General features: G+C 38.4%; 1 protein-coding gene across 2 annotated transcripts in view; it reads right to left on the bottom strand.

Annotated features, from left to right (window-relative positions):
* The window catches only part of PPP4R2 (protein phosphatase 4 regulatory subunit 2), a 66,974-nt gene that overhangs the window by 6,104 nt on the left and 43,598 nt on the right, over nucleotides 1-17,272 (bottom strand). For both annotated transcript variants that reach the window (XM_061362109.1, XM_061362108.1), the window contains 2 exons: nucleotides 5,362-5,532; nucleotides 481-574 (listed from right to left, as the gene is read on the bottom strand). In XM_061362109.1, coding sequence (XP_061218093.1) covers nucleotides 481-574; nucleotides 5,362-5,532 — 265 coding nt within the window. The remainder of the gene's footprint in view (nucleotides 1-480; nucleotides 575-5,361; nucleotides 5,533-17,272) is intronic.

Genomic DNA, 17,272 nt, shown 5'->3' with positions numbered 1-17,272 from the left:
TGTTAGACATCTGTATGCTTTTATGAAGGCACAGTCCTCCACAAAGAGGATTTAAATACTGAAACAAAAGACACTGGGGAAAGAGGCCTCCCTTCTCCTCCCTCTACTGGATCTAATCTGAACCCAAATGTGAAAGGAAATGCCTGATCAAAAAATTCAAAACCATTTCAGCTGATTATTTCATTTTACCTAGAACTTGAGCCAAAAAGTGACATTACACCCCCACAGACTACAGCTTGAATACTGCACAGAGAGGAGGAAAGACAACAGTTACAGCCCTGAGATTTATGTCTTAACTTTTAACATCAAATAGCAGCTTTAAAATAAGTTATGAAACAAACTTACATACTTAGAGTAGCTATTAGCTATACTATGGCTACAAGCCATAATGAAACTAACAGACCTTTGGCAGCAATTCAGAAGTTATTTAAGCAGTAGTTGTGCCTGTTTAGCTGTGTTTTCTCTCAGAAACATACATACCTTTTCCACACCTCTTAAAAATTTGTCTGTTCCTGTGTAATTCCTCCTAGGATCTGTCAGCAACTCACAGAGTCGCTGAATAGTGAAGGGGATGCTGCAAGGAAATAGATTTACAACAGTTAAATATGATTTTAATGAGTATCACTGTGAGGAAGGAACATTAATGCCTCCTCCCTCTTACTGAGAAAACAGAAAGAAAACAGTACTGACAATTTGTTATCAGCAGCAATATAGAGCAGTAACTCAAGGCCTTATTTTCCCCCCATCTCATACACCGAGGTAACAACACACCATGTTTTGTGCTCACCACCACAAAACACTCTGGTAGAATCCTAAATACAACATCCCACAACTCAAATGATCCATTAAAACAATGAAAAGGAAATCAGATTGTCAACAGGAAAATAGTTTAAGACTGTATTTATTATTCAAATGTATGGAACAAAAATGGTAAGTGATGCCAAACAAATTTGAGTCATACACTAGAGCTAAAAAAACCTCTCAATTCATAGTTTATTTCATGTTTTACAAAATACATTTACAGAAAAAGCATTAAACATTGGAATCAGTAGAACTAACAAGTCTTCAGCTATTACAAATACTCCACTTGGCCACAACTGGGCAGTATACTTATCTATTAGGAAACAGCTCAGCAACAATAACTAAATTCAGAGCAAGATACACAAACCCATATGCACCACATTCACACATTCCAGTTCCTGACAGCTCTGCACTCCATTTCATCCCTACTTACATGAGAAAGTGATCTTTTAGACAATGAATTCTTTACATATATTTACTCGTTACCTGAGATGTCACACACTTTCATTGCACATTCACAGTATCACATTTTAACAAACTTCTTACAAAAAAGTAAAATATTAAAGGTTTTCTTCAATAAAATATTGCAGACTCATACATTTTTACAGTTCGCTATTTGAAGTTGAAGCCATAAACATTTCAGCAATCAATCTATGAAGACTATCTGATACAATACAGTACTGAAGAACCGTTGTTTTTATTGGGAATATGACTGATACACCAAATCCAAAGCAGTATGTGTAGAAACTTACATACACGTGTGTATCCCTATACTGTAAGTTCTGTAAAAATCTAACTTTTATTTTCTGATGAACTCTGTACAGACTCTTAAGCCTATTTCATTAGCTAACACAGTATGTGCCTCGAGCTTAGGTCATTAGCTAAAAAGCCACATCTTAAAGATGCACGGATCTACCATTAGTTCAGTGCAAACAGGCCAGCATAGCCATGATAAATCATGCTACATGGCACTTCACTTTATCTAAAAAGCAAGCAGTAAACAGTCCCCAGTGTCAACAATTTAATTCTGTTTTTAAAGAACTGTGTATCATGTTACTGTGGAAGTTATAACCCTCAAGTGGAAGACTCTAAGGAGGTAGGCTACAATGCAGCCACCTTTGGCCCTAGTTCCAACGCCACTGTCAAAGTACAGCACAGAAGGTACATACCACATTTACCCTACCAGTTAATGCCTTCCCTTGCTATCTGCCCTGAATTACACCACACCAACTTAGCTTTACTTGACTCCTGAGAATAGAAAAATTAACTTCATCAATCAGCTGTGCAGAGTTAAAATACAGTTGATGAAGCATTAAATACATGAACACTTGCAGAAAGTAATGGTCTAAGACAACAGGCTTTCCAAAACATTTGTCTTACTATGTTATTGCTTAAAAGTAAGTAAAATGGCAGAAACCAAGTGTTTTGGCACACAGGCAAGATACTGCAGGGTCAAAATAGGGAGGTGAAATATATCTCTTCCCCCAATAGCAAAAAAAGGTAAGTACAAACAAGACAAACCAGAAAGAAGTGCTCCTTTTAACTCAGTTTCTTACATGAAGGCTTTTAAGCTTGACAATGGTTCTGACATTATTCATTTCCTAAAGCTGTCTCAGTATCAATCAAATTGTGCTGCTGTTGAGCAACTTTTGGTCAATCAGTAATCTTTCTGACACCCAAATTCATTATGATGTTCAGCTTCTGTGTAATGACCTCTTGTAATGAAACTCCTAACTCTAATTCAGTCACAAAGAATTTACCTGATCTGTTAACTTCTCCACATGGGTACACCACTAACTGTATCTCCTTTTTCTCACTGATGGCCACTTTGGGTTTGGGTTGAAAAGTCCGTAATTAGAGACTCTGTAATTTTTTGGATGGGTTATACTGTCCATTCAAAATCTATTTATTTCACAGAAATAAAATACACAGCTAAATAAGCAAGGGTCTTGGAAAGTCATTGCCTAATATGTATCCAGCTGTACCTGGCCAGTAACCTGAAGTGCCAATACAGGAACTATTTTGTGAAGATCAATAATTCTAGCTACATGGGGAATAAGCATACTCAAAGTGTGCAGCCTGCAACTAACTCCAGAAGTTGGCTTCCTATTTTACTCTCAGTTGTAAGAGGTTTGTTTGAACAAAAGCTTAAAGCAGTTCGTTTCCCTCCAAAATTTTCCACTGCAAACTGAACTTCGTTTACTGAGCAGCAGATGGCACCAAGTGTCACATTATCATCTCTGCATGTCATTCCTTCAACATTCATCGATGTTTCTGGTTGGCAAAATCCAGTTAACTTTCACATAATGAATTCTTTTCCTAACTTCTTTAAAATAGAAGTAACTGAACTTGGTGTAAGTTCATATATGAACACCAATGCAGAAATCTGTGAGCACTATGGGAATTGATCTTCAATGCTCAGAAATGCAATTAGTTCTGTGCATGAGCTGTATGAATAGTTCTAACCACTTCAAATCCTATACAAACACCACAAAACAGCATTATAGTTCAGAATGAATTACAAACCAAAGGTTCATCAGATGGACAGGATTCAGGAGGGATCTGGAAAATGACCTCTAACAACTGTATTACATAGTAGCAAAAAAATACACATAAATTAACATCTGGATTATGATGTTGCCTATTTTATTAATGTTGTGAAGACTCCTCTTTCAGAGATCCCCAATAACTCACCTCAAAACTTTCTGAGGAAGATAAAGAAAATGGCAAAGTCTTTCAAGAAGTTCCTATTCCAAAGCATTCTAAAGTACAGGTAGTATGAGAATTTGGCTCTGCAAGCATATTACACAATGTCAAGTGAGGTACAGTAAGGTTAAACCAGCCAATTTGTGTTTTCTTTGAAAGACATTTCCTCTAGAAAGAGCCCAAACCCGGGATCATTCTTAATTCATTGCTTCCTTGCCTATAAAAAGACATTTAAAATCTTTAGGTACTTTTACTGAACTCTTTCCCTGACTCTTATACAAACACCAATAAAACCATCCTAATAATAAAGTCACATCAAGTAGCTTCCTTCTCCACTACAGCACCCTGAAACGGCATCAACAACTCTAAACAAGAAGCCCGAGTATATCCAACTGCACCAACCAAAACCTGCTTTTGATGCTTTTTGGACACATCACCACATGATTCAGCTTTCACAACAACCACTGTAGGAGTTGCAGGACTGACTAAATTAGCTAGTCTACAATCCTAGCTTCTGAAACATCCCAAAGCATCATTTTCTTTAAGGTAACTAATGCACACAGCTTGCTTCCTCAAAGACTGGGCAGTTCACTTCAAAGTATGAGGAAGTTGAGCACTTAAGTGTTACAGCAATAGATCAAAATAGCAGGACCACAGACTTGTTATCCAGAGGTTTGTTTAGTATGCTTCGGAACAAGATGATAACAGCAGCCCATTCATTAGCTCTCTCCCTGTGAGAACATAACAAATTTTGTGGGCAGAGAAGCATTAACAAAGAGCTGGGGGAGGTGGGAGAGACGCATAAATAATAGGTTTGTTTTTAAATTCCTTCAGTGAACTAGCCTGGTGTAAGTACTAGCTAGCTGAGAACTTGCTGAATCTCACATTCTTAGAAGTATCCTACACAACAACAATGGGGAACAGGAGGGAAGAGGAGAGCTGATTTACAAGAGACACTTAAACTGAAAATAAATTAAGTAGCATGGAACAATGACAGTAAAAGTTACTAACCTAGCATCAAAACAGGGTACTAAGGACATGTTAATACCACCTGCAATTCTAGAACATCAGGGTTACAGGGTTATTTACTGACAGGCTGAGAAAAAATGCTGAAAAAGTCTTTTGCAAGCATTGAGACCCACAGCAGGATGACTCAGCTTATGGGAAGTCATCTAGGCTAGAAACAAGAACAATACTACACGAACTATTAAAAAAGAGACACACCAAGTGAGACACCAAAATCAATGAGGAGCTTTATTTCAAAGGAAACAAAATTTCCACAATTATGAAGCCAGCAAAGGGGACACGCTTTAAGACACTGTCAGCAGTAGATCAAATACCCCAAGTCTCTCAGTTAGCAAGCACTGCTCTATCTGTAACTTTGAATCTGGAACAACTTCAGAGTTCAAAGCCAGGGACAGTTTGCCTCCTGGCCACGCCAGGTTCATCACAGAATCACTTCTTCAAAAGCTACTGAACTGCCACAAAGGCGCTGAGAGCTGAACATAAAAGGCTTTTCAATTGGGTATTTCAAAATAGAAACCTAACTTTACTGTCTATTTTACCTGTTAAATGCAGAGTGATGCCATGCTTCACTGAATTGTGTTACTTAAAAATCAGCTACATACTGAAAACACCAAAGTGACTGATGGGTCACAGGATGTCCTAATTTTCATTCAAAGACAGAAAAATAAAGTAAAAGTTCTGAAATTACTATCATGTATTTCCAAGGTATGTATTTTGCTTCTGCCCATCTACTTGAGGAAGGAAAACGAACAGTCACAGATAGATACTAAGTTAAAACCTGAGAAAACACTTCTGTTATCCTGATTTTATAAAACAAATCATACATACCCATTAAATCCAGCAACAATTTTCAGGATTCTTTCTTTCATTTCTTCAAAAGGAATATATTCCACATTTGGATTGGGGGGCCCTCTTGGCTCAGGAGCTGAGGTTCTGAAATCATCCATTACTTTCTCCAGTTTAAATATGAAATAGCCTTTAAACTGAGACCACTGAACCCTGCAAAAAACACAAAACATATGCAAGTCAGCCCTAAACCCACAGAAAACCAGTGTAACTATGTTTGCAAAACAACATTCATGCTGGTTATGTTAGTTCTAAGATAAACGAGGCAAGTAATGCAGTATTATTTTTCTTCCTGAATTTAAAGCATGGTAACTATTCAAATAATTACAGAAGAACAATATTATGCAAGTCAATTGCCATTAACAACAGGGTAAGCCATTTCCTTTGAGAACCAATACCCACTTACAATTCAAACCTCAATGTGAAATATGTGCTTACTCTACACAGTTTACCAGTAAGTCTACATGCCACCTAAAGCCTTCACTGAGCACCCAAGAGAAGGGGGGAAAACCAAAAACAAGAAAAAAAGGAAAGGGAAGAAGTGTTCTCAGTCTGGAAACCACGCAGCAATTGTACACAGCATTATCTGCTTCAGTTACAAAATGTTACTGAAAGGCCTTTTGTAATTAACTGCTCAGTATCCAGGCACCTTAGAAGCATTTAATAGCACCTCTTTTCCTCAGAAAGGCAAATATTTTGTGTAACATTTAGAACTTGCTGGTGAACACTGGAGCAAAACAACTGACTCCTGAAAAACTTTCCCACAACAGTAAGTAATTAACGTCTTTCCAAAGTACCTTCTGCCTTACAACTTAGAAGCTTTGTCATTTACAGAATCCTATACATTGAGATTTTCAAGCAAATGTGTCTCACACTGCATACAATGGGCAAAGCGGGAAAGTGCTGAGAAAGCCCTTCTACACCCATCACCCTACACAACAGCCAGAAGTAGTTCTGGGCCTCCTTTGGCTACTGCATTTGTTAGCAGCATAGGGAGCAACTTGAAAGCAACCGATTTAGTTCACTTACTATCAATTTTATTGCTTTAATGCTGACGCAGGACAGGGATGCTGGTGGAGGCAAAGAAGAAATGGAGAATAACGAATCAACAGTAAAGAAAGAGAGAAACTATCTTTGACATTAATCTGTAGCATATGCAATCTGGAAGAAGAGGTTCAGATCAAACAAGCACAAGATCTGAACTTTTGCTGAAAGAAATACTGCTTAGCCACAGGCTGTACTTCTACAGGCTGTCACTGGTAGCAGTTCTATCTTAAACAGCCCTGACTATTTTCAACCCTTTATAACATACGACCTTCTGCTGGGCTGACGCAACTGTCTGTGCTGTGAGCTACATGTGGTGACTCCCCAGCAAAGTGGCGACGCTTCTTTCCTGCACACTATTCCCAAGCACTAGTACTACCAAATATAAACCCACACACCAATGAAGTTACATTTGCCTACCCTCTCCAGAAACACACTGCCATGTTATCTTTGCCTTCATTTTCTCCTTGGTCTCAAAGAAGTGATTATGAGATAAAAAGGGGGAAAGCTTAGCTCAGGTTTACCTACAGAGATTCAAATAACCCTCAGCCTTTTATTAAGAATGATAAATTTGCAAGAATGGGTGAATCTGATGAGGAAAGCAACTTCCATTTTCCTTACAAGAAACCATTAAGCACCTCACAACAGAGAGCACAGGCTGTAGTGAATAACAGAACCAGAAATTAAAATGGAAAGTAATAAGAAACAAGGTCCCAGAAGAGAATGTCATAGATACATTAAACAGCATCATTGAGCAAAACAACTGGATTATTGCTCCAATAAGCATTATACAGGCAAAGCTGAATACTATGTTTCCATTGTACAGTATCAGGCATTACTACTACAAATGTTAAATTAAAAAGCTATCCAACTCTGCAGTGCTACCACCATGATACCAAAGCTTGCATTATAAGCCACAGATTTCAGACATAAGTGCATCACAAAACACACACAGAAAAGACCCAGTAAATAACCCCATGCCAGAGTAAGATTACTCCCAACAGAGCATCCCAAGAGCTTTACTTGCCTCATGAAATAAGATTCCACTATTATTCTAAATATTCTTTGACATCCCCATTTGGATATTTTTTCCACACTTTAAAGCTTGAGCTGTTCTTTGTTTTCATTGTTACTTCTTTCTTGCTAAATATTAAGACTTTTCTTTTCACAGACTATTAACCCAGTGTTGTGTTGCTGAAATAAACCAAAGTCTAAAATGGCAACCTACTGCCTAACAGCAGAACCCACCAGCTCCTCTTTACAGACTTTAGAGACTGAAGTCTAGAAAACTATCACTTGTTTTAACCCATGTAATTTGATTTAGTGTTTCCTCTATTATAAAAAGACTAAGAACTTGCATCTCCAATACACTGCACTACTGATATAAAAAGCCTCTTTCATCCTGTATTTCAAATATACAGTGACTGCGAACCAGGTGATACAGCCCAGCTTACAAACAAAAACAGCAGAGTTTAAGGATAAACTGATCCCGCAGTCATAAGTCTGACTACAGCTAACCCAGACATAGCAACACCAACTTCAGATCAACTAAACAAGCTGTTGCTAGCAGCAGTGTAACCACAGCTGCAGGAGCTCAGGCCAGACTTGCTGCTTAGGCATTTACTCTTTCTCAAGCAGGTTTTTCTCACCACTGCTGAATTCCCTGCTGCTGGGGCTGCACTACTAGCAGTGTGAAAGCTAACCGGTTAAAAGCAAGTGTTATGTTCACATTTCAAACCATAGATGGAAGCAGTTGTTTATGGTACAAAATGCAGTTTCAAGACAGAGGTGTCTCATGCTTCTAGATCTCCTGAGCTCAGTGTTGTAATTTAGACATTAAAATACACTCCCATTAGGAGGATGGTCTTGAAGCACTTTCAATCTATGCAACTAGTTTCTAATGAACAGTTTTATCCTAGTAGCAGAAAGTTACACAAACTCCATCCACTCAACAGGAAGTAGTATTTGTACCATGAAGACCGAGTCAGCTCCAGACTCACCGATCATGTAGACAAAATTCAGTCCTGCACTGAAAACACACTGGATTCCTGGACAGCAGGAAGAAAGAGTAAAGGTTTCTGGAGTCTACAATGCAGGTCACTTTTCTCTTTTAGGCCTGACACCTCTATCATCATCCTAAGATGAAGAATCCCTAAACTGTGCACAACATCCTTCAGTTACCTCCTATCTGCCAACCCAGTAAGCAGCAGTCCCTCCTCCCCTCTTTCTTTCCTCATCTACTTACCATTCTCTGCCATTCTTCTAGAAAAGGAGCACAATTACACACTATTCCTACATAAGAAAATACTTGAAAAGTAAGGGGGAGCAGTGCTGGAAAGCTGATTTCTGCTTTCACCCAGAACTGCAACTGCTTCCCTTTCCTTCAAATCCAGTTCCTTCCTCTGCAACAGCAGCATCTACCACAATGTTATCTGACAGTGACAGTCCACCTCCTACACAGCCGTGTACTCTGCCTCTATCTTAAGGTAACTCTGAACAAGTACTCAGAAAAGAAACATAATACACAAGAAGGATTTACATAAAAAAATCTTAATTCAAGCAAGCTTAATTACATGTGTTTGTTAAAGAAACTTATCTACACTTGTGATAAAGTCAGAACACTTAAAATTGTTTATAAAAGATTACACTCAAATCAACCTACAAAACTGAAAAGAATCTGGCTTGTATCTGAAAAAAAAAAAAAAACAACATAATTTTAAATTAACTCACTTCTGACCAAAAACCTTTATTTCTGTAGGGACAGTAAAATTTGCTTGATTTCCATTTACTGCAGTGGAAGCAATCAAAAAGAGGGAAGTTACCTTTCCTGTTTTACCAGTCTATAAAAATGCCAGGGAGAAGCTGGTATCAGCTGAATACTTGAAACTCGCATCTCATCCACAGAGAAAAATAATTCATACACAATGGGTAGAACTAATAGCCAATACAGAATAAAATTTAAGATTAAAAATGTCATATCCTCCTAATTATCACAGCAATCCGTAGCTACACCTCTACACATTAAGTTATCAACATGCACTGAAAGTCTGGCCACTTAGGTGGACAGCACTAGTGAGAAGAGAGAAACAAATGGTAAACACCAGTTGTCAAGAAAAGAAAAATTCGTCCACATGTATCACGCTCCTCAAGCACAATTCCAGCATTAGGATGCAAGACCTCTATTGTAGCTGATTTGTTACCAAATAGGAGACACTAAAAATGAGCAAAGTTTGGTCAATACGTTCTGCAGTTAAATCAAGAGCCAAATGGAAGTGGAAGATCACTCTCCTGCACAGCTTTATGTACAGCTCATTAAGTTTCATTCACTGGAAAATAACTGACCAACACTCTGTAACAAAACCAAGTTGAAGAAATTCCATGGAGAAAATGCTATTCATGCTTTCTTCTGAGCAGGCTTCTTAATAAATACTTGCTCTTCCCACTCAGCAGTGTACATAATCAGCCTTTTCTAAACACATACTGATGTCTTCTAAAACGTGCTTTTCCTGCCTGCTAACTTTGCTGTTAGCAACTTTGAGAGCTCTTTTATAGTCACTTAGAAAATAAAAATCCTGTGAACATTGTATGATCTGTAATATTATCTTCAGAAACAATGCTTCAAAAAAATCAGCATTTGGGTTCAGTGGACTCCCATTCTATTGTAGACAATTAAAGCATTGAAGCTGTTTGCATTTTATGTCTATCTAAAGCACCTTTCACTACAGTACCTGGGTCATCCTATGTAAATATATCTGTACAAGGACATCCCTCCTGAGCTAAAGAGCCTGTAGTTCCAGATACTTCAAATCATCATAAGCTGGCATTTTTTCTTAAGAGTCCTCTGCTACCCCTGGGCCAGCTCCTGCACCATCCTTCCCTTAATAGCAACCTAAAGGTTTTGTGCTGACATACAGGGAGTAAGATGAAGAAACTGATTTTATTAAAAAAGCACTTAGCAAGGAAAAATGTCACCACAGGCAGTAATGAATGGCTGAAAAGAAGTCCCAGAAGCACACCTCACAACTAGAGCTTGTATAAATACATATATACGGTAGATATATACCGTAGCAGAGCCACACACCTCAAATTCTCCCAGGACCAACGTAAGCGCTAGTAGTTTAACTCAACAATTTATTTTTTTCTTTAAAAAGCACTTTTAAAAGCCAAGCAACAGATGAAAGCATAGAGTATCGGAGTCCAGCACTTCAGGCCTTGTACGTTAGTTACATATGATACTGGGGTTAACATATGCCAGTAACTGTGCTTTAAGGTACAAAAATATGTTTAACACCATAATATAGTGCCAGAGTGCAGCCCCTGACCTTGCCATTTATGTAAAAATCAGAAATGTAACAGAGAACACGGACAGAAGAGACTGGTGTTTGAATACGCTTAGTTCTGTTTTATAGAAATTAAACAGGAAAGCAGGCAGCACCTGAGCAAACAGCCAATAACATGAGAAACATGAGCAAGTTCTGAGAATATTTACATATAATGAGCAGCAACATGATAAAATGCTGAAAACCACCCCCCAGTAATAAAAGGTAAAGAAAAAAATCCACCCTACAACTACACAAGACACCAGGATGGGTAAGAATTACTCAGTGAGGACAGGAAAGTTAAGCCCTATGAAGTAAGGCACAAAGGAGTGCAAGTGAACTCCACAGTCAGAATGGCACTACACTAATGTACTTATTCACTGGAAGTTGATGAGGCAGCAAAAATAGCAACTGAACAGGGCAGGAAAAAGAAAAAGATTAAAAAAAAAAAAAAAAACAAGAAACCCCAAAACCCCAACTCATGTAAACAAGGACATTCCCTGGCATTACCAGGGTGGATACAAGGTGAAACACAATCCTAACTCTGTTCTCCAATAAGAACAAACCATTTCACATCTGTACTTGAACTACATGATTTTCTGTTGGAACTATTCCTTTCAGTACAGATCAACTGAAGCTGGCCAAGCAACATCAACCAAGTTTGGAATCCATCAATTCCATTTGCTAAACAGCACGCTTCAACAAGGGACAAAAGTCACTTTCCACAGAAAGCAGTTCAAGTAACCTGATGCCACGCTTTGATTCAAAAGACGAATTACTAGCAGCAAGCTGCCTGCAAGGTACAACTGCTTCTCTACTAACATGATTTGCACAGAATTAATCTTTCCAAACATGCATATCAAAACCAAAATCACATTTTACATGGAAATAACCTAATCCTATCACTCCCAGAGCACAAAAGACTTGCCCCATTCCCTTATCTCCTGCTTATTCAAAATGTTTGCACTGATGAAACAGAGAAAGCAGCTTTTTCCCTTACAGCACTGATAATTGTGAAATAGGAGAACCCTCTGTCAATAGCCTGCATTATCAAGATGATTTTTGTATGCCATTGAATTAACTGATTATTTTCTTCCAAGCACTGGGCACGTTTTTATATTTGATTCTTTTGCCACTTGGTATATTCACTTTGGAAGACTTGAAAACTCAAAAAGAGCAAAAAAGCCTGAAACATTTAAGAAACATTAAAAGCCAAGTAACAGAAATAACAGCGAAGGGCACCCGTAAGAACCTGAAACAGAGAGGAAAGTCTTGCAGTCTGGAGAATCATAGAAACACATGAACTTTCAGAGAACCAGAACAAGAAAAAGTGAAGTTGTGACTGCAAATTCCTACCTCCTTCATACACACACAGTGCTTTCCCTACATTTAAGGAAAACTACTGATGTCAAACAAGTGCATATAGCCCTCACTATATTGGAAGGCTTTACTACAACACAGCGGTCCCCAACACTACTACATGAGTTGGGACATTAAGTGTAAATTGCACTGCAAGTCTCCACAAGTGCAGGAGACTATTCAGATGTGAGACATAACACTGAAGAAGTACATTTGGCTTACACACACTTTTGATAGATTTTGAAGTATTTCAAGTTTCAAATTTCAATTAAGCCCCATGGAAGGCAAACAGGACAAAACCTAGCATTAACTAAAAAACGAGGAAGAATTCAGAGTGCCTGAAATAAGGCAACCTCCTGAAATGAAGGTACTGCAATTATTTCATAAATCTTTCTGGAATTGCTTCACAGATTACAGGTTTAATTAAGAAAAACATTATACTGAAGGGATATTAAGCTTCTAGAGACTTAGCTATGTACTTAAAACATTAAAGAGTCCCAGGAGCCCTAGTGGGATGTCTGCCTTCAGACTTCAGTGTTTAAGTTCATTACAAAATTACTTGGCTTAAATTTTAAAGAGGATGCCATCTGTTTTGGAGAGATGTGATATACCATAAAGAACAAATGAAAACAAAGCAGATCTACTATTGATTCTGTTCATTGAACAGGCTATAAAAGAAACGCCAGAACTTAGTAGAAGAAAGCAGCACTTCCCTCTCCACCCTTCTATTGTTAGCTCTCTGACAAGCAGAAATTAAAGTACTAAATAGTGTATTTAGGAGGCAAACACTTAATGTTGAACTAAACTGATTTTAAGGCAAACTCCTGAGAACAGAGGGTATTCTCTGAGGGATTCACTTAACACATAACAAGAGAGATGAGTCACTTAGATGAGCTTCCCCCCCAGCCCCCATTTATTGCTGACTTACACTCCCACAGAGACTTATAGTAAGTAGGAAACAGGTGGTTTTAAGAGAAATAACTTTAATAACCAATTCTTCTCTTTTGTGCCTTGCTCTAGAGCTCTTAGAAGATGAAGATATACTTTAGGACACAATTATTTCCCCAGGCTGTCAAAAGGAAATTAAAGATTCACTCAAAACAAGTTAATTCCTTTCCTACTCAGGTCCATCAATGATATCTTCAAAACTCTTTGAAAAGTCAAAGGCACAGGCTGAAGCACATCCAGCAATCACATATCCAGTTCAAATCCCAGTACAAGGTGGCAAAGCTTTGCAGCGTGCTCCTCCACAGCCTCCATGCAAGATGTACGCAAACAGGAATACTGTGTACAAGACGAAACACACCTCTTCTCAAAACAGAAGCCCAATCTTTGCCACCAGGGAGCAGAGAACCTTGCTGCAGGCTGGCTGCCTTCCTCCAGGCTGCAGAAAGGGCAGCCCCAGGGAGCCAGTGTCCCACTTCCTGGCAGCAGTACAGCAAGCTGAACACTCTCCAGGACAGTCAGTAGCTAAAAGTGTAGAGGAACTGGTAGACTGCAGTCCTCTGGGGGAAAGGAGACTAAGGCCATGCTCCTCACTCACCTCCTTACTGTTATCGCTGTTCTTTGGGATGGCAAAACTGCAGATAGAGCCTATTCCCTCCATTATTTTGTTGTTTTGTTTTAATCTTCACCTTACCTAGCACACCCCAATTTCACACATATTGATCTGGTATAAATGGGGATACCTGGAAGCATGCAGTTAGACAGAAGGGAGTGCACAAGCTAAAAATCCTGGTTAGAGCTTCTGTAAAACACAACCCCAGCATTTTCATTTAAAAAAAAATAAAATCTGAAGTGTGAAATTCAACAGCTTTTTACAGGAATTACTATCCCTTTATTTATTATAAAAATAATAAAGATTTATTCCTAATGAGGAGTACGCGCTGGTAGAGAAATGGCTTTCAATTTGTTCAGAAGATACCTCTGAACTGTTCTGGGGTAGAAAGGTGGCAGCATTGAACTCCCACGAGCGGGAGATGAGCCATACTGCAGGGATTTCATCACAGCACAGAGGGAGGTGCTGCTCCACCACATACTTAACCTTCTATCTGGTCTAAACCAAAAGGACAAGCCTGCTCTGCTGCTCCCATACATACCTGTGATCCCACACACAGGGAGGTGAAGCACATCACTAATCTAACCACAAAATTAATGCTACAGATAAGGAAGAATAAGATGTGTGCTGTGACTCGTAGAGAGCAGAGCCATTCCCTTAAGCAGCTGCTCTCAAGTGCTAGGTAAAAGAAGGCACCTTACATAATTCCACTCTTGCTTCAAATATTCTTTGAATTTAAAACTTATTTTTCTACTTCCTTAATTTTAGGGTCCTCATTTTGCTCACTGTTGCCATTTTCACCATCCACACAGTACAGATTAACACAAGGAATTCCAAATACAACAGATTTACATAGTAAAATCCCCCGTGCATCAGTGCAGACTAGTTTCTTAAATGCTTCTGGCAAGCAGACAAACCTTTCAACCTAAGGCTTAAATTAAAGCCATAAGCAAGTGCTGGATCCTTTATCAGTGTTTCTTAAAGAGCAATAAATGTTAAACTTGAGGTGATAAAGCAGGGTGAATTTACTGAACCAGTGTGTTTTGGTGTAAAGGGTAGGCTCCTGTTCAGAAACACACTGGCAAGCACCCCTCCAGGGGGAGCATCCTGTTCACTTTCACCTGGTAACTCATGTAAAATGCTCTCACATTTTATCTTCAGTAGCATTTGACCTCATGTTACCTTTCACTTTAATTAAAAATATATTGAAAAGCTTAAAAGAGGAAAAACTGGTTATTTCCCACAAGCACGGGAGGTGTTTTGCATTTTCACTTGCTGATTGTTGTCAGCCTAAATTAAGTCTTTGCTCTCCTTCCTGTGAGCATGATGAGCCTGTTCCAGAACCACAGAAACTGTAACACATTAGAACTACATCTACTTCAGCAGAATGAGCCTTCACTTCTCTACTACTTGCAATTTACTACTGCTATTGCCAGGAACAACAAAGATTAAGACTTAGCTATGGAAACAGACAGCTGATGAAAACATTAAAGTAGTATTTGTAATCATCAAGGGACTAACTCTGATCTCTACTGATAAATATTCAGCTGACTCCAACAGAATACAGCTGTTCCGTAAGACAGAAAATCTGACCAGGACTCAGAATTTTCCCAGAAACTACATTTCTTAGCATAGTTATCTAAATACAAGCTCAAGTACCTTTCACTTTCTATTTTAAAAGCAAAAACTGACCACAGAAGAACAACAAAAAGAGTACAAGTTTAAAACAGAGTCTTCATTCAAGAATTCCTTATAGCAGAGGGCAAAGCAATACACACAAAGTAACTTAAAGCCTTCAGAACTTCCACAAACCACTGGCAGTGGTTTATCTACAAATATAAAAGTAGATGGCACTGTCATTAAATTCCCCTCTTTCACTTGAAAACTTGCTTGAAGTTACCTTTCACTGATAAGAATGAACTGATGTATTTACTGGACTATCACACTTACTATGCTACTGCACTCTGTACCAATTAAGTCTTACCTTACTCTGGTTTCTTCATGTAATTTCACTTATGTGCATATTCAAGTAACATTCCTTACAAATCTCAAGTTTTATTACAAGTACAACGATCACCCCAGATAGTGACATTCCAGTGAACTGCACACCAGCTACAAAGGTCTCCAAGTCTTACAGACTTTTGAATAAGCATCAAATAAACACCAGCCACGTCCCCCCAATCCGAGCAGCATAAACTACTTATTTACAATTTAGCTGACCAGTTTAGGAAACACCAAACTTATGCCAAACAATATATGCACACTTAGTGTCTTCCTGCTGTCACATATTTTACAGGATACTTTACCCCACCTTTCCTTCTCTAGTTCAGGATCATTTTTTTTACCCATGTTCCGTGTAATTACTACATTTACCTGTGAAAATCATTTAGTTACACCCCTTGTTCTAGGTTATTTAAATCATTTGAGTTACATGCACTTTCTAATCTGACTGATCATCTTTGAAGCAGTATTTCCTGCACAACTGAATTACAAAACACACAGAACGGTTCAGAACTCTCAGTTATCATTTTGTGTACAGCAGCTGTTCTGCCACATTTCTGTAGAATGGGTCTTCAGAACAGGGACTAGGTGACTACACATTTCTGCAACACTTAACTGCATCAAATTCTAACATTACTACTACAATAAACTATAATAGAAATAATTATTTCAGAGGCATGATTAAAGTGACTATATTCTTGAAATTTAACTTTGTCTTTAAACTCCCATTAAAGTACACTCACATCAACCTTAGAATTGTAACCAATGAGCAAATAGCATAAAAAGTTTACAAGCAAGGGAACCTTAAGAACATTCATATTCATCTGCTCTACAAAAGATAACTGGAGCTGCATCTGAACAGCACCAGCCAAACAGACAGGCAGTAGCAGATAGGCATTATCTGTGGCTAAATACCTTCCCAAAACCACTTACACACAGCTCAGATCTGCCTTCAACACAATTGGACATTTTGCTGAAATTCAGACAACGTTTACTTTGACTCTAACAATTCTGTGGATTATTCTTAGCTTTTACTTATTTCTATTTCAGATCAAATTTGACTGAACAGATCAGCGTTTGCCAAGGAATGTTTCAAGAGTGATGCTGTACACTGTGTAATAGAGATTCTGCAGCAGAGCACAATTCAGAGTGCAGCCCATTCAATAGGTATTGCACAGAAAAATACCAGGCAAACGCACAATGTAACTCCGTAGTACTCTGGAGTGGATGCAGGCAGAATATACAAACATTAAACAGATAATGCTTTCTCAATAAACCTGTATAGAAGAAGCCCAGGAGTCAAAGTTCAAGAAAAAGTGTGTAATAGGTGAAGCATATTTGAGTTTTTCTGACCTTGCACCAAGGAGCTCCCTATAGAGAACTCACTCCGAGTAATACAAAATTAATGTATGGACAATTTTCTATATAAATACATCATTTACTCCATACACTAAATTCCATATACACTAATACAGGACACTGAAGTGGTTCCAGGAACCACCAGTTTGCATAGAATAACCAAATGAACAAAAGAAATACTTAAATACTCAGCTAGTAAGCATAGCTTTCATCGGTAAGTGACCAGTGCATACCGATCCACAGGTTATCACAG

Source organism: Neopsephotus bourkii, unplaced genomic scaffold (genome assembly GCF_033783945.1).
Source record: "Neopsephotus bourkii isolate Nb327-2 ecotype Australia unplaced genomic scaffold, CSIRO-AGI_Nbou_v1 NB_1080, whole genome shotgun sequence".
NCBI classification, from domain to species: domain Eukaryota; kingdom Metazoa; phylum Chordata; class Aves; order Psittaciformes; family Psittacidae; genus Neopsephotus; species Neopsephotus bourkii.
The sequence above is the reverse complement of the archived record's forward strand: the minus strand, read 5'-3'. Positions and strand labels throughout refer to the sequence as shown.